The sequence below is a fragment of the Pholcus phalangioides genome, unplaced genomic scaffold, assembly GCF_987345545.1.
Source record: "Pholcus phalangioides strain wild (caught in Gottingen) unplaced genomic scaffold, Ppha-v1.0 ptg000018l_1, whole genome shotgun sequence".
Classification (NCBI taxonomy): Eukaryota; Metazoa; Arthropoda; class Arachnida; order Araneae; family Pholcidae; genus Pholcus; species Pholcus phalangioides.
Genome location: NW_028301611.1, coordinates 3,857,379 through 3,883,283, shown reverse-complemented (window position 1 = coordinate 3,883,283; position 25,905 = coordinate 3,857,379). Strand labels below are relative to the sequence as shown.

At 34.8% G+C, this 25,905-nt stretch overlaps 1 protein-coding gene across 2 annotated transcripts in view; it reads left to right on the top strand.

Moving 5' to 3' along the window:
• LOC149071592 (pregnancy zone protein-like) overlaps positions 1-25,905 on the top strand; it is a 106,229-nt gene that overhangs the window by 70,436 nt on the left and 9,888 nt on the right. For both annotated transcript variants that reach the window (XM_089247941.1, XM_089247940.1), the window contains exons 22-33: positions 2,303-2,354; positions 2,903-2,992; positions 3,116-3,292; positions 4,005-4,243; positions 5,166-5,400; positions 6,143-6,315; positions 6,518-6,730; positions 7,853-7,971; positions 8,662-8,752; positions 10,609-10,683; positions 12,194-12,296; positions 16,663-17,682. In XM_089247941.1, the coding sequence (XP_089104067.1) occupies positions 2,303-2,354; positions 2,903-2,992; positions 3,116-3,292; positions 4,005-4,243; positions 5,166-5,400; positions 6,143-6,315; positions 6,518-6,730; positions 7,853-7,971; positions 8,662-8,752; positions 10,609-10,683; positions 12,194-12,296; positions 16,663-17,682 (2,587 nt within the window). The remainder of the gene's footprint in view (positions 1-2,302; positions 2,355-2,902; positions 2,993-3,115; positions 3,293-4,004; positions 4,244-5,165; positions 5,401-6,142; positions 6,316-6,517; positions 6,731-7,852; positions 7,972-8,661; positions 8,753-10,608; positions 10,684-12,193; positions 12,297-16,662; positions 17,683-25,905) is intronic.

Genomic DNA, 25,905 nt, shown 5'->3' with positions numbered 1-25,905 from the left:
CATTTGGAAATAATTCATGGATGCACAACCGGATCATACAATACAGGTACATGTGCCTGTATAGTATACTGGGTAATTGTGACAATCACATGATCCTTTGCACTTCTACTCCATAAATTTCCAACTGGTGTTCCATTAGTGTTTTTCCCAGGTTCCACAGCATCAAAAGCTGTAAACATTTTCACTGGGGTTACATAATCATTATGTTTGACCTCAAATAAAAGTTTGCTATCCCTGGTATAGTATAAGTAACTAACAATGATTACCTATATGTTGCCCAAGAAAAGTAGTAAATGCACATAGCTATAACAAAGCACATATTAGCAAGCATATTTTCAAGACTTTCATGATCTCATTGTTTAGATTCATCTGTTACAGTGTGGGGGTATTTTCTGGAGAAAATGAAATGTTTTCACTTCCTTAACGCAGAAAAAAAAAATTGAAATTAATTAGTCTGATTTTCAGAAATGATTTAGGCTTCGGTTGGCCAATTTGCAAAGTTGCCAGAGATACCTGGCTAAAGTTTTATGTGCTGATGTAAGATGGTTCAGTATGTACCAAATCATTTTATTTCGTCGCCAATGTGTGATACATCGCCATGTGTAGCAGCTGTATTGGATTAGCTCTATGTGGCGAGAGAAAAAAAAGCAAAATTCAAAATAGAAAACTATTTGCAATAATATACACATAGTTTTTCTGTCAAATTCTGAAGAAAAAAAAATTGTTTCCACATGATGTGACTGAAGTTTGATGGGTTGCCATAACTAACGTGGACACAATTTATCATAAAAAAATATGCCAACTCTGATGACCGTGAATATGTCTTTTGCTATCAGACTTTGGACAGGGATCTCCAACCACTTCCGGAACTGGCCAATTTCTGGCTTTGGCCGTATATTCTACTTTATGTCTATGCTTACCAGGCAAACCTTTATGAAAGGCATGCACCCCTGAAAGTCACGCCTCTCCCTTTCACATAGCCCAGGTTTTCTTTCATACTCATGATAATGAAATGGCTTCTCTTACTTTCCGTCACAATTAGGGGGAAAAATGTTTTGATGGTCAAACCATTTTTTTACTTATTGGGATACGTATATACATATTGCAACGCATACAGGGTGCATAAGAAAGTCCCTTTGTCATGAAATAAATGCAAACCTTGATCCTAGAGGCATACTTCCTATTAGAAAAAGTATCCAAATAACGTGTACACCTTAGATACATCATTTATATTGCAAGGTTGTTATATAGTATTAAAATAAAAAAATTAACTTTATTTGGTCACCCTGTCTGAAAAACCCCCAATTAAACCCCAATTGAAAAGTTATTGCCCTGTCTATCCTGAGCCCAACAAAAAATTTCTAAGTGCAATAATCGCTGCTATATTTGAATTCAAAAAATTATGAAAATGAGGGAAAGAATAGTCAGCATATGAAACATACAGAATGAACTAGTCCGTTATAGTTTATGCGATTATTTTCCTCATTTTCAGTGATATTTTAATTCAAATATCTAAGCAAATATTGCACTGAGAAATGTGAATTTATTTATTTTATTTATTTATTTATTTATTTTGTGCAGCTCGAGAGAGACAGAGCAATAACTTTTTTAATCAGATTTTTTAGGACAGGATGACCAAATAAAATGTAAATTTTTTTTTATTGTAATAACTTTTACAACCCTTTGCAATATGAATGGCATGCCTTATGCATGCCTATTTGGATACTTTTTCCAGTTGGAAGTATGCGTCTAGGATCAACAGTTCGAGAGTTATTCCAGGATAAAGGGATTTTCCTATGCACCCTGTAAATTTGGCTTCCAGACTGTTGGACCATGGTCTGAGAAATTTACTTTCTGACATTTTGCCCCTATCTGGGGCAGGCATCTTTGGTGGTTTGATAACTCGGTGACAAGTGAGAAAGGCTTCTTGCACCGGATCTCATTGAGTTGCTCTTTACATATATGTCTGGGGTTTGATTGGGTGCAAGAATTGTATTAACTGGTTTGACTATATGTGTGATGGGCACTGTCATGTGAAAAGACACATCGAAATGTGAATTTCTCGAGCCCTGGCCTAATAGCTCAGAAGCTATATTATTTCATTAAAGGCCATGAAAACTGTAGACGATATAGGTTTGAACATTTTTAGATAAATTATGTCATTTGCAAAGTTGAAAAAAAAATAATTTCAAGTTCTAGTTATTTTATAAGTTGTGTTCTGTTTAGTTTATGTGCAAACTTTCATAATTTTACGATTGTTTTTATCATATAAAAAAAAAAATGTTTTTTTCCCCCCCCCTAGGCTGAAGGATTTCCACAAGAAGAAACTTTCAACTCATTCTTTTGCCCACAAAGTGAGTTCTTAAGAAAAATTTTGAGCCATTTCATGTAAAATGAATGATTAAGCTAAAACAGAAAACACATTAAAAAAAATTAGACTTGAATGGTTTCAGTGCACATGTACTTAATACTCTTAGCACTAAGCTTAACAGTCTGGACATTCTAGGAGATTACCTTTTTCATCTGAATGTTGTGTGAGAGAGAGAAATAAATGAGCTTACTACATCACATGGCACACCACCTCACGCACTTCACACACTTTTTTTTTTCAATATGGCTCATGAACCTATTTGCATAGTATTACATAGTGTAAAATAAAAGGAGTTTTTCATCTTTTTTTAAATTCTCCTACATGCAATTGTGAAGTTGTCTATCTCAACTTTTGTTCAGCTTATACTTTTTATAGTGCTTCTTAGTGTTTCATGAAAGTTACTTCTAAATTTTAGGCAGTTCCTAGAACAAATCAAACAAATTTCCATAGAAACTTATTGTTTTTTATTCCTGTCTGAAATTTGATTGTAATATTTCTCAAAATATTGAATTATCAAGTGCCCGTTTCTAGATTCCAATGGATCGTATTTGGAAGAATTTGATTTGCTTCTACCAGATGATGTCGTCGAAAACTCTTCCAGAGCCTATATCTCAATCACAGGTATGTATAGTTTCTATTGCAAAAGGCTTTAACAAAATAAAAACGTTAATTAAAATGCATTTATATTATTGTTTGTAAGACTGTGTCATTAGTTTATTATTATTTTGTCCTTTGATGTTACAGGTGATCTTATGGGCCCTGCTGTAGTGGGACTTGAAAAACTGGTTCGTTTGCCTGTAGGTTGTGGTGAGCAGAATATGATCTTATTCACTCCCAATATTTACATTATGGACTACCTGATTAACTCTGGAAATTTTGATAAAGAAACGGAAGAAAAGGCTGTAAATTACATGACAAAAGGTTAAGAACTATTTTTTATTTCTTTGATTTTGTTTTTTTATCATGTTGACTTTTTCCTTTGAGGATGTTGCAGGGAACTGGTTATCAGGGCTGGGAAAATTACAAAAAATATGGGTGGCAAAAAAATTTTTACCAGTAGAAAAAAGTCCAAAATAATGTGTCTTTAATGACTTCAGGGCATAGTGATTCTCTTTCATGGAAACCTGCCTAAAATAGAATATTATTTCAGTCTCTTGATGTTGTTTTGAACAGGTTTCAATGTAGAATACAATTTAAAAAAAAGGTGTGCTACGGAAAATCTGGGTTCGAACCTACAATCACTGACAAAATAGTGGTTGGTAGAAAGCAGACATTCCATAACTACTCAACAATGTACACCCCATCTTAGAATGTACAATCAGATTTATTAGAAAATAGAGAAATAAAAAAATTGTATATGCATACGTCATCTATAGGTAATTTTAAGAACTTCGTATTAAAAAGAAAAAAATCCAGAGCATCATAGGATGATCAAGTAGTCTGCTAGGCTGATCATCTGCAGTTGATGAGAGCATTCTGAGGGTTAATTAAATTTTGTTAATGAGGTGTTTAACATTGATAATAATAGTTAATAAAATGTTTTGAAGTTTAATAGTTATTTAAATATAATGCTGTAAGGTGAGGGTCTGGATTTACATTATCATTATTATTATTTTTGTTCCTATGAAAATAGGATATCAGAGAGAACTCAATTACCGGCATAGCGACGGTTCATATAGTGCATTTGGAATGAGCGATAAGGAAGGCAGCATATGGCTTACAGCATTTGTTGTTAAGTCTTTCTCATCTGCTCGGAGGTACATTGCAATTGATGATCGTGACCTAGTCTTGAGTATCCATTGGATTCTTAAAAAGCAGTTAGAAAATGGATGCTTTCCATTGACAGGATCTGTTATTCATAAGGAACTGCAAGTATAACTTGTTTTTATAATGATCGTTTGATTAAATAGTTTCATTAAACTTTTGTAATTTATCACATTTTACACATTGAGTCAATGAGTCACTCAAACTAGATTGATTTATTATGATAATTATCACTTATTTTCCCCATTCTCAATTCAATTTTAAATATTCTTTCTTCTTCCATTTCAAGTCCAAATTAATATTACAATAAGACTCAGCTAATCTGAACTAATTGGTACTAATATGTATTCTGATTAAGGAAAACTCTGATTACCAGGGTCAGAAATGAATCGTTTAAACATTTTGTGACAGCGGGTATCTCTACATGTTAGGCAAAAGTTACAGAGCACCTCTTAACCATACACATGCACCTCATAAATATTCCTGAGGGTAATTGTTAGCAAGTGGGTATATTGTCGGAATGTATTATGCGTGAGTACATGAGTGATCATAACGTAATGTTGTCAGTGTTGTGCTGTTGCTGCCATCTGCCTTCCGTATTTTGAAGTGAACATGGCGAATGCCTGAATTTTCAGACTGAATGATTCTCTTTAATAACATTTAATTGTATACAGAGCCTGATATCTACATTTTTCTTGGAAATACAGTGAGCAAAAGCAGACAGTCCAAACCATATATGAATATTAAGGTGGTCCAGACCATCTTAACATGAGAGCGCAGCAACAGCATGAGGGGCCCAATGATGAAACTTAATTGCAATTAACATAAGTTGTGTCAAGCTTGTAGAGGCTCAAAGTAAAACGAGATAGATATTTTCTTCCCTTCTTTTTTTGCACAGATTTTTTTTTAGCTGCTCGGATTAACTATGTTCTTGTGTATTTCAGATGTTAGTTCATACTATTAACTGAAATTTTGTACAGCTTATATAACATATCATTATATATTCTCATTGACTGTTTATTCTAAAAAGGGTGGCCTTGCCAGAGATGGCTCATTCGCAACACTTACTGCTTACATATTGATAGCACTGTTGGAATCTGGATTCAATGACCAGAAGGTTATTCAAAGTGCTCTTCATTGCATGAAGTCTTCTGCTACATCGGATGATTACTCTGTTGCTCTGTATGCTTATGCTGCAGCTCTTGCAAAGAGCCCTTTGGGAGTGGAATATCTTATGCAACTTGAGAGTCAAGCTGTTGATGAAGGTTTAGTAACAAATATTTCTTCAAAAATATTCATTTCATAATATTTATCTGTTGAAAAATAGGCATAACCTAAAATAATTATTACTGATTTATATTTTTATTACTCTTTATTATTGGATCGGTTTGTTGTAGTGACTTACATTTGATTACATTTATTGATTTACATTTGATGCAATTTGTGTGCTGTGTATATGTATTATTATGGACATTGCATTTTCGCTTTATCTCAAAAACTGCAGCCAATCTGACAAAAGCAGTGTCAGATATGGAATGAGCACCCCAAAATCATTAGAGTATCATTAGCAATAAAAATCAGTGTTGAGCAGTGTTATTAAATCATGTAGTTCTGCATTAAATGAATTATTATCGCTGCATGCTTCGTGGCTACCTGATCAAATACATCTTTTCTAAATTATCACTTTAGAGCAGTGATTCCCAATGTGGGCATTAACACCCCCTGGGGCAATGGAATGTTCCATGGGGGCGGTAGAAGCTATGGGTATAACATAGGATAATATGGGTTAGATTGCGTTAGGGGGCGATAAAAGAAAAAAATTTCTGAAGAAGTGGGCGATAGGACAAAAAAGGTTGGGAAACTATGCTTTAGACTTATGATTAACTAAATTTCTGTAATACAAATGTAGCTGTCGGCCATATATTGTATAGGTGGCTAAGTTCATGTAAATTTTACCCTAGGACAGAATTAAAGTCACTGAAAAAATTTCTTCCATTATATATGCAGGAAACTTCATGCATTGGAAACATAAAAACAAGGCAATCAGCATGGAAATTGCAGGATACGCGATACTGGCTATGCTGGAATTAAATGCAACAGAAAACAAAGTTTCTGCAGTACCAGTAGTTCGGTGGATTGCGCATCATAGAAATCCTGATGGTGGATTTTATTCTACTCAGGTAAATCAAATCATTTATTGAAAATTTGAATCATTTATTGAAGATCAAAACAAAAACTTGATAGATCATTTGTTTTTCAATAATATCAATATCCAGATACAAAACGGGAAAAATTATTTCTTTTCTGAATTCAACTGGTACACATTTTAAACTAAAAGTACTCATTTAAATTTTCATATCTGTGCTTTTTAATTTTTAATAGGACACTGTCGTCGCTCTGCAAGCATTGGCAAAATATTCAAGCCTTATCAACAAAGATCCTGTAAATATTGGTATTGCTATTGAAGCTGATGATTTTGTACGCGGGTTCAAAATTGATGAAAGGAATAAAATTTTGACCCAGACATCAAAGATTCCGGTGTTGCCTACTGTCGTTGACTTCCAAGCTGCTGGTGAGGGTTGTGCACTGGTACAGGTATTGTTGAGAATAATTGTTATTCTACAGTGTCAAAATTGGGTGTGTTTTAAAAGTGTGTGAATTCTACAGTGTCATTAAATTGGAAATATCAATATTTTGAATGCTAATAGAGGCCAAGAATGAAATTAAAAATCCTGCAATCCTAAAGTTTTAGAGTTATGTCAGTCAAACCACACAAAATTAGATACAGCACAGACAGAGAAAGAGAGAAAAAGAAAGAAACAACTAGTTTCTAGGGAAAAAATCTGGAGAAAACAGGGAAAAGAAGTTTTTATAGATACCACCAAGAGGCGCAAGAGATGATAAATAGCCAACTTTTGACATTTTAAATTTTTTTGCACCTTTATTAATTGCATTCCGCCAGTAGTTTTTGTTTTTATTCATTTTTGGATGAGACGAATATACTTACATTTTTCCATAGTTTTTAAGGATGACACCTTTGGACCCTTTCTTTGTAAGATCCATTGCCATGGGCAATTTATCCTCAAGTGAGTTTTGATGGAAATGTGTGTGTGTGTGTACCTAACAGTCTGCATACATAACCAGTGTTGCTTGTAAATTTTTAGTGCTGTCAGCTGTATTCAAATTTTAAGTGAATATTTCTACTATGTAGGTCTGTTGCTCTCTGTGGTAAGAATTTTTACTTGACAGATCGGCTTGCATTCATGCCTCAAAGTTAGAACCACAGGAGAGCCATGGCTGGCAATAGTTTCAGAACCACTTGCTTAATCTAATAGATTTGAGAATTAGTGAATATGATAATGGTTACAAAGAAATTGAATTCGATTCTCAAGCAGTCAAAGTCTATCTTGATTTTGAAACTTCTAAGATGTTCTCAAAATTTTCTGGCATGAATTCACAAGTTAAATTTGATTGCGACATCTTCTACTTTGTCTAAATTCTGCAAAGTCACCTCTTTGTCCTTTCAAATTTGTGAGTTGATTGTCTTTACGTGATGAGCATTGTCCATGAGCTTTCATCAAAAGACCTAAGAAAAAATTTTTAGGTCATTAATATGAAACTGAAGCACAGTTGCTTGTATGCAATAAGTTTAATAAACTGAAAATTTTTATGAACACACTCTATTTATTTTACTTTTGTTTTCCTCCAAAAAAACAGGTGAGTTTGAAATACAATGTGCATTCCGGTAAAGAAAGTAGTCTATTTGATTTGAATATCAAAGCTACCCGAGAAGGTAGTTCAGCATGTAATGTGCCATCTATAGGAATTTGTGTGAGGTAAGAAATGAATGTTTCTTTTTGAGGTTACATATAGTTTTGATTATACTTGGTTGCAAGGCTGGACTAATCTATTGCCTGACATGCCCAAGGTATGGAAAAAATTTGAATGGACATGTATTGCTTTTAATCAGGTGTGTGTGTAAATTTTGGGAGATTTGTCTAGCCAAAATAGTTGAAGATCTGAAAATACTCTACACATATACCATATAATAGTTTAAAATTTATTTATTACTTTGCTGCTGTTACAGGAAGATTACTCATGCACTCATGCCAGTCTAATTTTTGAGTCTCAGACAGAAAAACATTGAATTTAGTTTTCTGAGTGTATTGAAATTTATTGTGCGCCTGAAAGTTGCCATCATGTTATTTGGCCAACTAATTTTTTATAATCAATGATGCCAGTAACAGAGAGAGTGTAAAAACTTTTTCAAAAATTCTACATGTTCAAGCAAGATGATTTCGTTAGTTTGATAATCTCATCAATATTCATGTTTTGGTCTAACTTACATTTAAAAGGTAATCTTAATTATGATGACATCAATAAATTCCTGACCAATATAAATTACTGAGTATTTTCTTCTATGTAGACACCCCCCCCCCCCCCTTTTGCAATGCCTTAAATATTAGGAATGTGTTTTTTTACGAGTTAAAATATATACTGTAGTTGTTTTATTCATTTAACTTTAGGCATAAAGTTCCTGGACAGGAATCAAACATGGCTGTCATTGAAGTCAAGATGATGTCTGGATTTGTGCCTGATGAATGGAGTTTACATAAGGTGAGCTTTCTTTGAATTTAAATTTGATTTTTTAGTGTGAAAATTTAACAATTTGGATCTAATTTTTCTTTGAATGTTCTGGATAATTCTGGTTATGGAGATGAGTGTAGAATAATTATTCACTTTCAATAATATTAAATAATGCACATAATTTTTATGGTAATGGTTCCCAGTTAAGATTTAACTGATATCAATGATGGTTGTGGAGCTACTGATTAATAGATATTGATGGTGGCCCCCACATCCTGGAGCAAAGCCCCTAGGCTGGGACCTTTGTCTTGTCTCCAGACCAGACCTTTTACAGGCCCCTGAAGTGAATTTATAGCATGAGAAAATTAAAAATTATGAGAATCTTCCCGGTCCCCGGGGCTGGAATCCTGTCAGCCCCACCCTTTTGGGGTCATGATGATGCAGATACAAGTTGCTTGATCCTTTGACTTATCACATGCTCATAGTGTGGGGGGAGGGGGAATTGTTCAATAAGAAGCTATTTCTGATGCATTGTTAGGGAATTAAAACTCTTATGATATTTATCACCCTCATATTCAACCTTTCATCAAAATTATAATTACAAAGGTTCGGTAAGAACAGTTGCTTAGACTTGAGCCTTCGATGAATTCAGATGTGTGTGTACACAGCAATTCATGATCAAAAAATTTTATTCTCCCTTTTTTTCTGAGACGGGATTGGTAATTCCATTCTATACAAATGAGTTCCATACAGTTAATCTATCATAATGTACCATAATTCCCATAATACCATAATGTACCATAATTACCATAAAAAATATTTTCATTCCTACCTCTTCATATAATCCACAGATTATATGAAGAGGTTAGAATGAAAATATTTTTTAAACCATTCATTAAAAAAATTAATTGTTTATGGTAACAGATGGTGTGTGGTGTGTATAAATGTGAGTAAAAGAATCAATACAGTCGGACTCGCTTAATCCGGTAAAAGATAAATACCCACTTAAATGGATAAAATCCACTGGAATCAAAATTCCTCCCTTATAGACAATGCTAAATCTTCCTGCTTAATCGAATAAGTTCAGCTACTTTTCCCCCACTTAATTGAATGTTATGATTCACGCAAGAACTTTTAATACACACTAATCACTATGTATATAATATTTTTATTGGATAAAACATTTGGAATTAATGACAAATAAGTTGCCTAGTGAAGACCCAGAAAAGACTTAAAAATTAAAACAAGTTAAGTCTCAGAAAAGACTTAAGAATGGGTACAGACCTTGAAGTATCTAATTTGTCATTACATATAATTTAATTATTTTATTTTTGTTCTCTGTGCAGTAAAAAGTAAAAATGTTATGTATTGTGATCATTTTAATTCAATATAATTTTATTTTCATTTTGATGTCAGATTTATTCCAGAAGTTTTATTAATGTTGATCCTTTATCAGTTTTCAATATACAAACTATACTAATGGTATTAAACAGCAATTTTTAATTGTTCCCTGCCTAATCAGGTATTGTGTACTAGAACCATTGATATTCATTTAAGCGGGGTGATTGTATTTCTTCTTTTTCAAAAAAAAATTTACCAACAATCTCTTCCAATCCTTAAAGTTTTATTATTGGTGAATGAAATTTGTTTCTCTAAAGTATTGAAATTAATTCACTCATGCAGGTTAAATGCAGGAAATTATGTTTTTTTGTGTGTACATGTGTGTCTATGTAAGTGTAGAGTTACAGAGAGGTTTCTTAGGTGAAGATTTTTGTGTGATAAAGACACTTGGTGTTTGAGAAATTTTGTGTCATTAAGAGTTATTCTTGTAATATAGTTATGATAAAATTTGCATCAATTTAATCAAGTGATGAATACTATTCCAGTTACATAATGATGAGAATCTTGAGCTCAAAAGACATGAGGTAGAAGGTAACATCGTGAATTTGTATTTTGAGAAGGTAATTCATTTTTCATATTCATTACCAGTACATTATTTGAAATGAGTAACTTCTTCGTCTGATAGTGTATATTTTTTCCTAATCCTTTACATTATTTTTAATTTTTTCTTCCAATTTTATTCAAGTTAATTCAAGTTTATTAAATGAGTAATCTAAAGCATGCAGATTTATTAGAATGACTATCATCTTAACATAACTGGGCTTTGTATATACTATGCATTTTCTTTGTAGAGACTAGTGTTATAGTTTGTATTGATAGTAATGATAGTAAGTTTATTATCAGATGCTTATTCATTTAGAACTATGTTATTCAATGCCATTTTCTCAGTAATAATTCTTTTCCAGTTATGAGGAAAAATTGTCGCTGAATTCTAAAACTGTTCCCTGCTATGACAATGGAGATGATGAATAGCAATAAATTTGGTGAAAAAAAACCATTCACAATCAGCTCTAAACTCTAGGTCTCCATCTAGTGGAACCGTGAATATATAGAAAATTATTGTAATGTAACAGAGAAAATATTCTATATAGGATCAAATGATAAGAGTTGTGAAGAAAATATCAATTTTTTCTGTATTAGTTATTATTTATTTTGACCTCAGGGAGTTATAACCTGACTTAAAGAATTTTATAAGTTTTGAGTTAGAAATATAGTGAATATACTGCAGTGTTTCTCAACCAAGGGCCACGTGGCCTCCTTGTGGTTCTGGGTACATTCAAAGAAGGCCATGGGTGAAAACCATATGAAAGGGAAACCATGAAAACTTGCTAGGGGCCCTTAAAGAAGGCTATTAATGCCTCTACTTCAGCGCCTCATGTCACAGTGCATGAAATAAGTAATGCAGAGTCGTGTATATCCCAATCAGACCCTGGTGTCACACATGTGTGGGTTGCTTTTTCCTCACTCAAGTTTTTTTATTTTAACTTCAGGAAGTTAAATCATAACTTAAAGGATTTTATAAGTGTCAAGTTAGAAATATGGTGAATATTAACTTTAGTGGCTTTCATCAATTGGCAGCACTTAAAGTTGAACTTTCAGTGGGTTTTTAAAATTGCTTCCAAGAAAAAGTGCCTCCTGAAAAAAATGTGATTTAAAAATTCGAAAAAAAATTGTATGTGAAGATGAATATAACCTGCATCATCAAAAATTTGAATGAAGTGAATTATTTCTTCACGAAAAAAAAAATGAAAATTTTAAAATAAATATTTACTAACATTTGTGTTTTTAATAAATTTCTTGATGACTTTCCTTTCTGAGTCCACCTCTGCATAATATCCAGAAAAGGTCTATTTCCTTGAATGATATGTGCATGCATAGAATTTTATACACATGCATTTATACACACCTGATAAACTAAATGGGATGTGTGAATTTTATCTAATTTTTAACACAGCTTCTAATCAAAGGTGTGAAACATCCAAAATTACATATCAAAATGTCTGCATATTTCAAGAAATTCTGTGTTTGAGTTGAAGTGAATCATTAAGCTTTTGTGTGTTCTTTTTGAAGCTGACAAACAAACAGAGGTGTTTTCGATTCCTTCTGAAAACAGAAGCAGAAGTTGATGATCCAAAGGAAGGCACCGTGAAGTTATATGATTACTATAATCCAGGTTCGTAGATGCTATTGTTTACTTACCTTTGTCATTTCAAGGAAAAGGGGTTTCTTTCCTTTTAATTTCATTTTTAAGTGGAATTTTTAAAAATACTCCCTGGGCCAAATCTAAGTATTTCAAGGCAATTCAAATATTGCATAGAAACATACAAAAAACAAAAGTTTTAGATGGTTTTTAATTCTAATTTTGTTTCAGTGTGTTGACATTATGTTTATACAGAGTTTTTTATTGTTTTATCAAGTGTTATCCCCTTAACTGCCAGAGGGGTGTGCATATATATACACTGGTGAAATAAACTAAGAGAATTTGCATATTTTATCGAATTTCATGAAAAGAACTGAACTGAATGTAAAACCACTGCTTCTAGACAAAAATACAAATCTTGTACGTCAAATACGTAAGCGTACACGTGTGTGTAGGCGGAGCCAGTAGAGAAAAAGGCTCCGCTGCTTATCATTTGAGATATTGTGTGATCATTACAAAATCACTGGACTATTTGATTGATTGTTGAGTCAGCTAGCATGTGCTGGTCACAAAACGTTTCACAAAATAGTCTTCATACTTCATTAAACAATTTTTTATTCAGAAAATAAACTTTTATAATGTCAGGGACCTGCCTATTCAAAATTTTGGGTCAGTTTTCTGAACCCTTCACAAAATTTGGTGTCTAAAAACACTCCCCCCCCCCCCGCCCCTCACAAAATACAAATTAAGGAAATTGCAACGTCCCTTATGGGAGTTGCTTGCCCGGTTCGAAATATCCAGCAATAAAGTGGCAAACGACAAGTGGAAAATAATTAGAAACAAACTCTCGCATGAAATATTATTTATTCAATTAATTATATGGGTTAGTTAATTTTAACAATGGATTAGTTTATCTTGGAGCCCTCTATTTGACGTTAGCAGTAAAGATACTGGCTCACCAATTGATGATCAACAACAGTCAACCTGTGCAGCGATCGGACATCCGATGTTGTTAGTTTTTCCGTAAATACCACAGGAGTTTTCTCAGTTGAGAACCGGAACACCTTGATCAGTTCCTGGGGACCTCTCGGTTGAGGGCCGGACCACCTTGATCAGCTCCAGGGGGCCTCTTGGTTGAGGGCCGAACCACCTTGATCAGCTCCAGGGGGCCTCTCGGTTGAGGGCCGGACCACCTTGATCAGCTCCAGGGGGCCTCTCGGTTGAGGGCCGAACCACCTTGATCAGCTCCGGGGGCCTCTCGGTTGAGGGCCGGACCACCTCGATCAGCAATGAAGAACTTTGACTGTGAAGATTGTTTTATATTTTGATTCCGGACCTGCCGGAAAACGGATTCAAATAATGTAGATTATTGCATTTTAACGATTCAGCCTAAGGCCAATAGATACGGTAGTAAGACGGTGAACCGTCCTACTAGAGGGCTTCAGTTGAACAGAACAAGATTAGACGAACGCGGAATCAGCCCTGTTACAACGTACGGCCGGTATTTAAAGGAAAAACATCCGACCGCACGTGTCTGATCAAGCCAATCGGCTTCAAGGTCACCTCATTTGCATGCGATCGCAGGCGAACATCACGATCGGCCTTGATCGTCGCCATACGATCACAGCTGCAGACTAGTAACATTTATGACAAAGATAACGTGACGGTGACTACGGACTTTTACGCCGGGGGATCATCGGCACGTTACATTCCCCCTGCCACCAGAAAGAAAAATTCTTAAGAATTTTTCTAAGGCCCAGTTTTCCTAACAATCCATATCCCGAGGAAAAAGAAACCTATCGAAAACATGAAATGCAATATAATAAACAATCCCGCATTAAATACACATTATCAATACACTAAAAATATCAAAAATCCCGCATGAAATACACTAACTATAATTATACACTCAAAAACTTCAAATCCCGCATGAAATCGCAACACCAAAATACAATATATAGATATAGGGCCCTGCCCTATCAACCTTCCGAAAACTTCACAATTTCCTCACCACTACCTCAAAATATCACACCAAACGTCACATCAATTATCTCATTTATCTAAAAACCGCAAAATACACATAAAACACACTATCCCCTCCAAAACACATGAAATAACATTTCCCTCCAAAATACACGAAATAACATTTCCCTCCAAAATACACATTATACACTAATTTCGACAGGCACTCCCTCCCCTCTCCTACAGGATCATGCAACCGGAGAAAAAGTCCTTAGTCTCAACATTTAAATATTGAAAATGACTAGAATGTAAAATCACAAAACGACTAGAACATAAAATCACATTTTCGCAAATTTTAGATTTGACCTTGATCAGATGATCGCCCGAATTTTACGGCGTACTATGATTATTAGAATTCATCTCTAAAATCAATATTAAATATCAAAAAAATTTTTTTTTTTTTTTAGCGAAAGTACTTTCCACCCGCGGTTTGCCACACTTACTGAGAACCGGTCGAGCCCCCAAAATTGCAACGTCCCTTATGGGAGTTGCTTGCCCGGTTCGAAATATCCAGCAATAAAGTGGCAAACGACAAGTGGAAAATAATTAGAAACAAACTCTCGCATGAAATATTATTTATTCAATTAATTATATGGGTTAGTTAATTTTAACAATGGATTAGTTTATCTTGGAGCCCTCTATTTGACGTTAGCAGTAAAGATACTGGCTCACCAATTGATGATCAACAACAGTCAACCTGTGCAGCGATCGGACATCCGATGTTGTTAGTTTTTCCGTAAATACCACAGGAGTTTTCTCAGTTGAGAACCGGAACACCTTGATCAGTTCCTGGGGACCTCTCGGTTGAGGGCCGGACCACCTTGATCAGCTCCAGGGGGCCTCTTGGTTGAGGGCCGAACCACCTTGATCAGCTCCAGGGGGCCTCTCGGTTGAGGGCCGGACCACCTTGATCAGCTCCAGGGGGCCTCTCGGTTGAGGGCCGAACCACCTTGATCAGCTCCGGGGGCCTCTCGGTTGAGGGCCGGACCACCTCGATCAGCAATGAAGAACTTTGACTGTGAAGATTGTTTTATATTTTGATTCCGGACCTGCCGGAAAACGGATTCAAATAATGTAGATTATTGCATTTTAACGATTCAGCCTAAGGCCAATAGATACGGTAGTAAGACGGTGAACCGTCCTACTAGAGGGCTTCAGTTGAACAGAACAAGATTAGACGAACGCGGAATCAGCCCTGTTACAACGTACGGCCGGTATTTAAAGGAAAAACATCCGACCGCACGTGTCTGATCAAGCCAATCGGCTTCAAGGTCACCTCATTTGCATGCGATCGCAGGCGAACATCACGATCGGCCTTGATCGTCGCCATACGATCACAGCTGCAGACTAGTAACATTTATGACAAAGATAACGTGACGGTGACTACGGACTTTTACGCCGGGGGATCATCGGCACGTTACAAAACCATAAATTTGGCATTTCCCTTCTTTTGTAATAAATTAACTAAATTGTTTCGCTTTTCACCAAAATCACATACCTTTCACAAAATTAATGACCTTTTTCACAAAAATAAGGAAAATTTTCACAATAACAGGACCCTACAAAAAAAGGTCTGGTCAAACCCTCTGAGTTTAACAACACTGTTCCAGGAAAAACACCATGTTGATATACAATCTTGTATGCGTTTTGGCACCACCACTACCCCTGAACTCAGTTTGCTTTGTTGACTAAGCCACTCACATTACACACTTCAGTGGTTTTTATGGAGTTTTTTTTGTTTCTCGAGCTTGACTAAATAGAATGTACATTATTTAAATTCCTACTAGCGATTTTTTGTTGTTTCTGCTTGGGGGTGGGATGGCATCCTCTATCATCATTTCTTTAAAGTGGAATGTCAGTAGTCTATTTTTGCTCCTGTAATTTCATTCATTTCAGGTTTTTAATATTTTTGGGAGGATTTATTTTGAAATATTTACAACAACTGTTTTTTTTAAATCTAACAAAAGAAATTTACAAAAAAACATACATAAAAAATGAAGAGAACTGGTCATCCAAGGTGAGCATAATTGTCACATATGGATGATTGATTGCTTAAGAAAGTGGAAATTGTAGATTGAAATAGTTTTAAGCAGTTCGACTTGTTTTTGCAACTACCACTATCATAATCACGATCTCCCTCCTCCGGAAAAAAAATTGTTTTATTTTATTATTTTTTTTGCATGCTATCTCCTTTTATTATTTGCTGAAAATAATCAGGAAAGTGAAATAATACATATCAGAATGTAAAGGGGGGAAATGCTTATGTTTTTGTATTTCATTCATTTTCTTTGATGATTTTAATTTCAAACAATGCTTCAATTTCTTACATTATTGATATTATTTTGAATTTTAATGAAGCTCATTTTATTGTTGTCAGAAAATGAAGTCACAAAAAGCTACCTCATTCCCCAAAACTGCTTGTCACCAACATTACCTGACCTGCCATACCTTACAACTGAGAAGCCAAAGGAAGAAATAGTTGAAACAACAATAGTTACGACTGATGAGCCAAAGGAAGAAATAGTTGAAACAACAATAGTTATGACTGATGAGCCAAAGGCAGAGGAAATACTTGAAACATCCATCACAACTGAAAGCAGCTCCACCAAAGTAACACGTATGAAAACCATTGGGATTGATGGAAACTCCACCAAAGGAACTTCAACTACTGTAATTTTAAGGACCAACGAGGGGTCAGTGACCTCAGAAAATGAAGGGTTTACCATGACATACAAAATAACTGAGAGTCCTATTGCAGAATCGTCTAGTGAAGTTTCCACTGAATCTAATGGAATTGAAAATCAAATTTCCTATGAAAATGCTGTGAATTCTACAGATATTCACGACCATCTTCAAAGTTCTACAAGTGATGCTTTCGGACAGACTCTTACACAAAGGTCTACACCAGACTTTACATCAACTACAAAACTAGAAACTTCACCTACAACTCCTCATGATATCAAAATTAATTCAAGCACCCACCCACAAATTATTTCTATAGAGCATGGTGGCGAGTCTTCTTCAACTACTGATGCTTTGACAGAGAGCATGACAGAAACTTTGACGGCAACATCTACTGACGTCCCAGTAGGACTCAGTACCACAACTGAATTTGGTGTATCTTCTACTCCTACTGTGACAGATTTTATTTCTAGCACTCCACGTAGACTTGCTGTGGACAGTATAGATAGCTTTAATTTGGTGACATCAGGAGAAATTCTTCTCGCTGATCAAGCAGAGCCTCAAATGGTTTTCCAGCCATCCAGTAATATCCAACACTTCGTTGATGTCAGTGAGCCACTAAATTTCCCTGATGGTCTTGAAAGTAATCTACCGACATTTGTTTCTCCTCCAGTAGGGTTTCAATTCACAAATAGCACTGTACCTACAATGCCAAGTAAGTCTATTCACATTTGAATCATTCATTACTCGTATTTTCATCAATCTAAGTGCCTCGTCTGTATTTTTGTTGGTTTTATCATTTATCTTTAAGATATTCTTTTTTGCTTGAAAACAAATCAAATTTCATTATATGTGCATTTAATGCTTATATGATATTTTTTCTGTTAATGGAAAAATATATCAAGTTTTAGATGTTTTTATGGCATCACCATTTAGTTGTTGGTTGTTTTGCAATGTTCAACAGTTAGGTTATGCCTAGGGCACAAGTTTCTATGGAGATGTGTCATATTTTTTGTGATATTTTCTTATGACTAATGTTGCTATCAACCATATTTTTGGCCATTTTTTACCAGTAAATTTCAGTGCTTCTTACTCAAAAGTGCAGTCAGAATAAACTTGTACCAGTGATTCAGAATGTGGAGCAATTTGAGAACAAGTTTTTCTATTAAAGCTTTCAATTTTTCAGACCACCCACCATTCAATATCAATACCAATTTTCCAAACAATTTCTTTTGTTGACTTCTTTCTCAGTACAATAATAACCAGAAGTTTCATGCTAGTGGAGACTGAAAGCATGTATGCCAAATTTGTACAAATCAGGGTGCAATTTGGCATACAAATACAATTAAATAAAATTAAATACATTATTTACTTAATTGGAACCAGTATTTCTGAAAAACTGTCTTTTTTGAAAAAAAAATTGCAATCAATGTACAAGTTTTCTTACATTTAATTAAAAAATTGTTATTAATATTTTTAAATTGCTCCAAAATATGTACAAAGTCACATGAAATGCAGTATTTAGTTATAGTTTGAAACTATAATAACTCATAGTTTAAAAAATTGATTCTAGGTGGCAGCACTACACATAACAAACATTACACAGAAACAAACTTCAAGGAAGGTTCACTATACATACACACACATTCCAACATGTATCAATTCATTAGAAGTTCCGCAGAGGAATACAGATGAGGTGCATGTCTGGTTTAGTAGTATTTAGTTATAAAGCAACTTCTGTTCATGTTGTTACAATGAAGCTTCGCAATGATGAGAAAAGAGGTGAAAAAACAGGGAGAGCTGGAATTCATTTCTTCTATTTTCATTGGGCCAAGATATATCTCGCCCCGTATTGTTAAGGGGCAGTGTTATCTGAAAATGTAATTTTGAAGATTAATTTCACTCCCCTCCAAAATTTTAAGGAGTTAATAATAATAATAACATAGCTGCCAAGTCTCCCGAATTTTCCGGGAATCTCTCGAATTTTAGCTTCAACCCTCGACCTCCTGAAAAGTTCTTAAATCTCCTGAATTTTTACGAAAATCCCTAATTGTCCCTAAACATTCTCTACTTCATTTAAAAAAATCTCCACTTATGAAAACAATCCCTAAGGAATTTCTTGTGGGGCATGAAGCCTCTTTTTTTCTCCTTTTGAAATTACGTGAAATTAGGGTGACCATATGTCTTGTATTTCTCGGGACAGTCCCGGTATTTTCTGTATTTTTGACCATCCCGACTTTTTGGCAAAAGTGCCCCGGTTTTTCCCATATTTTACACAAAGCCTACTTGGATTTTTATTCTTTATTGAAGTCAAAGATTGAAATTATTTTTCAACTCATAAATTATATTGTGATTATTACAACTATAAATGAGAATATTAATCTCCCACATTTGTCTTGGAGAATGTTTTGTTTTTCGTGGAATTCATTTTAATCCACTGCAATTTGTAGTAATGCTTCATTTCCCGCCATTGTGATTTTTCTATAATTTCCACAATATTTGGCAACTTTGTTCGGATTTGGCATCATTTTTGGCTATAATTGGAAATGTCCAGTATTTTCCTGTATTTGAAATCCCAATTTCCCGTATTTCTCTCGAAGAAATATGGTCACCCTACGTCAAACGTCGTAAATGGGAAAATTCCCCATTTTACAAACCCGCTGATGGTAACAAGAAAGTTGTTTGTCTTATCATGCAGGGAAATAGCTAAGTAGCCAATGGTCCTGGATAATAATTGAAGATTATAGTGACTGCCATGTGGTCAAAATTTCTTTTGTTTAAGTTACGTACATGCAATATAACAAAACGTGAATACTGATAAGCAAAAACATATTTAATCAATTTTAAACATACTTATTCCGATGAATTTCCTTTCATCAAACGTTCCAGAAAAGGGCAGACTTTTCCTTTTTGTACAAGTTGTGTTATGGACATAAGCATCGGTCATGGTGGAAGGACTGACATCATCATCCATGTGAAATCAAAAAAAAACATCAAGCAAGTGTCACAAAAAAAGTCAGTCTTCTTCAAAAATTGACGCTTTTTTCCATTCATCTTCTGATGATTTTGGGGTCATGTGCGCAGAATGTTTGTTCACAGCGTTTCTGATTGAACACAATATATATATTTATATTTGTAGATCACCATTGAAGTTTTGCCCTCCAATTTCACTTGTTTTTTGAATAGGGATTTTATTCCAAAGGATTTAACTTCCATGTGTGTAAAATCCCTATTTCGATTTGACTTCAGTTTTTAAGTAGGGATTTTATTCCCTAAGCTTTAACTTTTATGTTTGGAAAATCCCTATTTTATTTGGAAAATCCCTATTTTATTTGGAAAATCCCTATTTTATTTGGAAAAATCCCTTTCGTATTTATTAGGGAGTAGTTTTAGCATAAAATACGGGTTCGCGCGAAAATTTCCAGAATTTTCATTTTCAAAAGTTGGCAGCTATGTAACGTCAAACAGCTGGCTTATTATGCAAATAATCTATTTGATAATAAGCCAGCCACTGGTCCCTTACAAAGGTCCCTCAAAACAACACAAAAACTTGTTCAAAGTATATAGTTTTTAAGCAAAATAATAAAAATAGGTGGGGGGAAAAAAGATTTAGATCTCAAACGGAAAAATGTATGGACAACTTTAAATGGGAAATTATAATATGGCTCACATGAAAATGATAAAATGAAATTTTTATAATGTGGGAAGTCTGTTGAGCTTAAAATATGGTTATAATCTTTATGGTAATCACACAAGTTACAATATAATTTAAAATAGATGGAATGGTACGCTTTTGGTAATAGACATGGACCATACATAAAGATAGCCATATTTGGATAAAATGTGTTTGACTTGAGAAACCCAGTTAAAAGTTGTATTATTATTTTTCTGCTGAGTGAGGGCCAAAAAGCATTCCTTAGTCAGCCTGTTATCGCCAAGATTAAGAATGTGAATCCATAAATTTAAAATTGATTTGATAACTGATTGCTTTGGAATTCCTCGTCCAGTTTCATATCTAATTATATAACCAGGTGTATTTGGTCTCAATCAGAAAATTCTCGTTAAGAAAGTTAGATTTTTTCAATTTTGTCAAGATACTCGAAACTCCAAACTACAGCACTATACAATAATACTGAGGTTACAAGTGAGTTGAAGAATTTCAGGTAGGTTTTCTAGATTATTGCATTTAGTTTTAATTAACAAGTTAATAGCAGCGTTTGCTTTATTAATAAAAAAATCGAGCAGCTATGGGGAAAAAACCAGAGGAGAAGGCACTCCTAGATAAATATATTGTTGGGATACTTCTATTTCTTGGTTTTTCCAGAACCAGCTATCTGATTTTGCGATTTTGCTACCTTTTCTCAACATGGGCAGAGATATGAGAGACTTTCAAGTCTATCCCCACCTATGTTTTTAAAAATCACAACATTTGTTTTGTTCAAATTAATACCTAGTCAATGTAATAAAAAAAAAACCTTTCAAAAAAATTAAAAACTAAATTGATTTTCCGTTGTATATTTTGCTCGGTATCCGCAACCAGTATCATATCATCTGTGTAAAGCAGAATATATGCAATTGTAAGGAGTTGTTTTTTAAAAAGAGGAGTATTTTTCTTTTTATCTGTGGGAAATAACTATGATGCTTCTTGGATACCATGATATTTCCCTTTTTCAGTGAAGGGTTTTAGGGACATACAAAACCGTATCTAAGGTAACCAACATGGTAGCTCCCTTCGCAGCTCATCAAAGAAACAATCTAAGTTAAAGGAATTTAGAAATTAATATATATTTTTTTTTTTCTTTTGATGTTTTATTTTCTCTTAAACCCAGATCTACTAGTTCTTGTTTCAAAAAATGCTCCAATTAAAGCTGGTAAAGCACATATTACATTTCTTAAATGTAATTTATGGACCCATTATTATGTTTTAAAAATCTTTAACTTATATTGATGAGTTGGATATCAAAAGACAAGATAAAGTCCATTTTCTTACTTGAGAAGATGTAAATGGAAAAGTGAAATTCAGTGTTATTGCATAGATATCCAACTTGAAAATAGGCCCTTTTCTAATTATTTTATATCTATTTTTCTAGGCTTCATATCTCTAAGCAAACCCAATATTTATAAAATCGAGAATTTAATTCAATTTTTAAAATTATTGATGATGGAAATCTCCACTAAATTTCCACATGTCAACAGTAAAATCGACAATTTTAACATTGATTGCTATGTCTTTTGCCTTTTTCTCAATGTGATAATGCTTATAACGTCTCTACGAAAAGTCTCGTTTAAAAAAAAATTTTAATTTGAAAGAGTATTTTCATTTCTCAATGGAATTTAGAAAAGTGAAATTGAATTTTGATGCTCTTTGGCACAGTTTAGGGCAGTGGTTCCAACTTGGGCGTTAACGCCCCCTTGGGGGCGATGGAAAGTTTCAGGGGTGGTAGAAGTTGCGGGTATAACATAGGATCCTATGGGTTAGATTGCATTGGGGGCGATGGGAGAAAAAATTTTTTGAAGGCGGCACTGGGACAAAAAAGATTGGGAAACTATGGTTTAGGTCAAGGGTGCTGAACCTTTTGGGGACTGCGGGCCACTTCATTGGTCTGAAACGTGTTGAGGGCCACTTAAGTGATCTGCAAATGCACCGCGGAGTCACTCAAGTGATCTGTTAATGTGCCGCGAGTCACTGAAGTAATCCGGAAATGCGCCACAGGCCACTTAGGTGAAGTGAGAATGTGCTGCAGGGCACTTGAGTGATCTAGAAATGTGCCGCGGTTCATTTCATTGATGTGGAAATGCACCGCAGGTCACTAATGGATCAGGTAATGTGGCGCTTAATTCTTTTTCTTTTTACAAAATTTAGATTTGATGTGACGGGTCACGGGTTTAGCATACATGATTTAGAGCAGGGGGATTCTCGAACTTTTTCCACCCGTGGCATCCGATACCCTAATTAATGCTTATTCGCTGCTCGCCCCCAGAGTAGTTTAACAAAGAATCTCTTCAAAAAAAACCTTTGTCAGGCCAACGCTCCACGGCGCCACTGACAAAAGTTAAGAGGCGCAAAGTTTGAGAGCCCCTGATTTAGCGGTTAGAGGCCGTTCAAGTATTACGTAAGCAAATTTTTAGCCATTTTTGAACCCCTCCCCCCCCCCCTTGTCAGCAAAATTTCGTCATCAGCTCTGCCCCTCTGAATCCAACTCATATTTTCATAAAGGGTGGTTGATGACGTAAGCATTATCCAAACCCCCCTCCCCCATCGATGATGACGTAATACTTGAACGGCCCCTTAATAAACAGTATGGTGAAATGGTCATCTCTTTTCGTCAGTGTGATCACAAGTCCAATATAATCCAGGATATTAGCTTATCACGCTGCAGTTTTTTTATTGAAAAAAATATGGTCACTGTAGTGATTTGTGCATCTTCAAGTCAGGAGATAGCCCAGAGTCACAAGGCCCTGTATAATTTGGAAGGAGCAGCAGTAGCCGTAGAGACCACGGAAACGCAGCTACCCAAGAACTCATTTCACGTGATGTAAACAGCGAGATTTCGTATCGCCGCACTCGTGTAATAATATTGTTGTTTTCCAGACCGGAATTGAAAAGAAAACGATGGGCGGATGGAAATTGGAAGTTTTCAAGCTGTTCACTTACGTCTCGTTTCCGGTCAGCTTATTCTACGTGTTCAACCAGCCTCAGTATTTCGAGGAGTACGTCGTTAACACTAGGAAGAGGATCTTCCAAACCGTCGACCCGGAGAAGAAAGAAGAGTTCAAGAGGAAAATCAAAGAAATCCGGCAGATGCGGGAAGAAAACGAACTGCTCAAGAAGATCAAGGAGGCCGAGTAGCACATTTCGTCGTTTATTTAGGTGAACCGCAAAAACACTTCGCTTTGTGTTATCTCGGAGGTCATCTCGGAAATATCCGATGCCAAAGTTCAGTGTCGTAGATTAGTGCGGCCCGCCAAAAGTGTTCAGGCTGCAATGTATCAATACACACGACACAATGAATACATCGGCTTGCCATATTTTCATCATGAAAATTACGGGAAACTGAAAATCGGGATCCATACGGGACAGCACAATATTATCGCCGAAAAAAACTGTCAAATGCACGTTAAGCTGTTAAATGTTGTTCCTCCAAAAAAATTTAAAAGCCAAGGAAAGTTGCCAACTACCGCTAAAATTGCTGAAAAATCTCCAATAGCGGGAAATATGTAGCTTTCACATGACACAATAAGTGAAAATTTAGAATTCCCCAAACGAAACATTTGACAAATATGTGAGATGAATATGTTTACATGACAAAAATTATTCATGATGTAAATTATATTGCGATTATTAGAGCTTGGAAGTTTAGGCACTAAAAATGCCTAAAATAGGCACTATAAAAAGGCATTTATAATTTTTGGAAGAAAGAAAAAATAACTAAAACTGAGGTATTATAAAAGTCCAAAAACTCGATAAACAAATGGTTGCATTTAATCCCTCTATTGCTTTAATTATGGTTTTATAATAAATGCATTTTTTTATCCAAGTTAAACTGATTTCAAACAAAATAAAATGCTAATAGACCCTCAGGATTAGGTTAATTATAGGGCCACCATTACCAGACGCAAAGCTCGTCAATAAAATTATCTGTGGAGGCTCTGAGTTGTGAATAATTCTTGTTTATTTTGAGTAATTATGAGAATATCTATAGTTGAAACATAGTTACCTTGTTCTATTGTAGTAAAAAAAAATTAACTTTTATATTATCACATGTGCGAGACTCCAAGCGGGGAGCTATGTGGCCGCATCAGGGTTTAAGCTAGATAAAAAATTCCTTTCGCAAAAATGGGGAGAAAAGCTTTAGCAGAATGCTACAATGCTAATATAATGATTGATGGTTGAATGTATTCGTTCTGTACCTCCTGTATGCGTTTTTGCAAAAGTGGCAACCACTTCTTTTGCATTTTGCGAAAAATGCAACCGTAGCTTAAACCCTGAGCCACATCTGTCACACACCCCTGAAAGCAACTTTGGCCAATTTAATTGAATATTAAATATGTATGTAAAATAAATAGCTGTGATTGTTTGTAGCGTATGGTGTAAAAAACAAAATCAGAACAACATGGACCCCATAGCCCTGTCTGCTTCTACCCCGCTTGTGTGAGCCATGACTTCAATTGATGACCTCTTGGGATAGTCATTGGTCAGCTATACATATACAATGCAATCCAATGCCTGATCGAGACATAAAGCATGTGGATTAGTAAAAATTTCCCTCTGCTTTTATAACGCGGGCCTCGTTCACCTGAAACAAAATCATTCACATGTAACACCATCCGGTCAAAGCAAAGTTAATGCATGTCAACACCGATCTCTCAGATCACTTATTCATATTTAAATGGAACTGAAAGGTGCAGGGGGGGGGGGGGAATTTCTGATGTAATTTGTCAGGGTATAAGCTAGATAAAAAAATTCCTTTAGCAAAAAAGCGAAAATGGGGGAAAAGCTTTAGCAAAATACTACAATGCTAATGATTTAAGGTTGGATGTTGTCTTGTTTCGTACCTCCTGTACGCATTTTTGTGAAGTGGCTACTACTTCTTTTGTATTCTAACACTTTCTTTTGCATTTTGCGAAAAATGCGACCATAACATAAACCCTGTAATTAGTATAGAGTTGGAAATTTTTAAAAACCAATTATTTTGTTTTCAATATTCAAAATATCAAAGTTTTACTGATTATGGCTCCTGAAATTCATTAATAAACTTAAAATTAAGTTAAAATAAGATTTATGGCAGGAAAATTTTCAGAAAAGACATTTTTACCAAAAAAAGTTTGAAAATTGGCAAAAAAAAAAGAGATATTTATGGCATTTTGCCTAAACTTCTGGGCTCCAGTGATAATTATGACCAGGTCGTGAAAAAAATCTTGATTATTGATTTTGAAA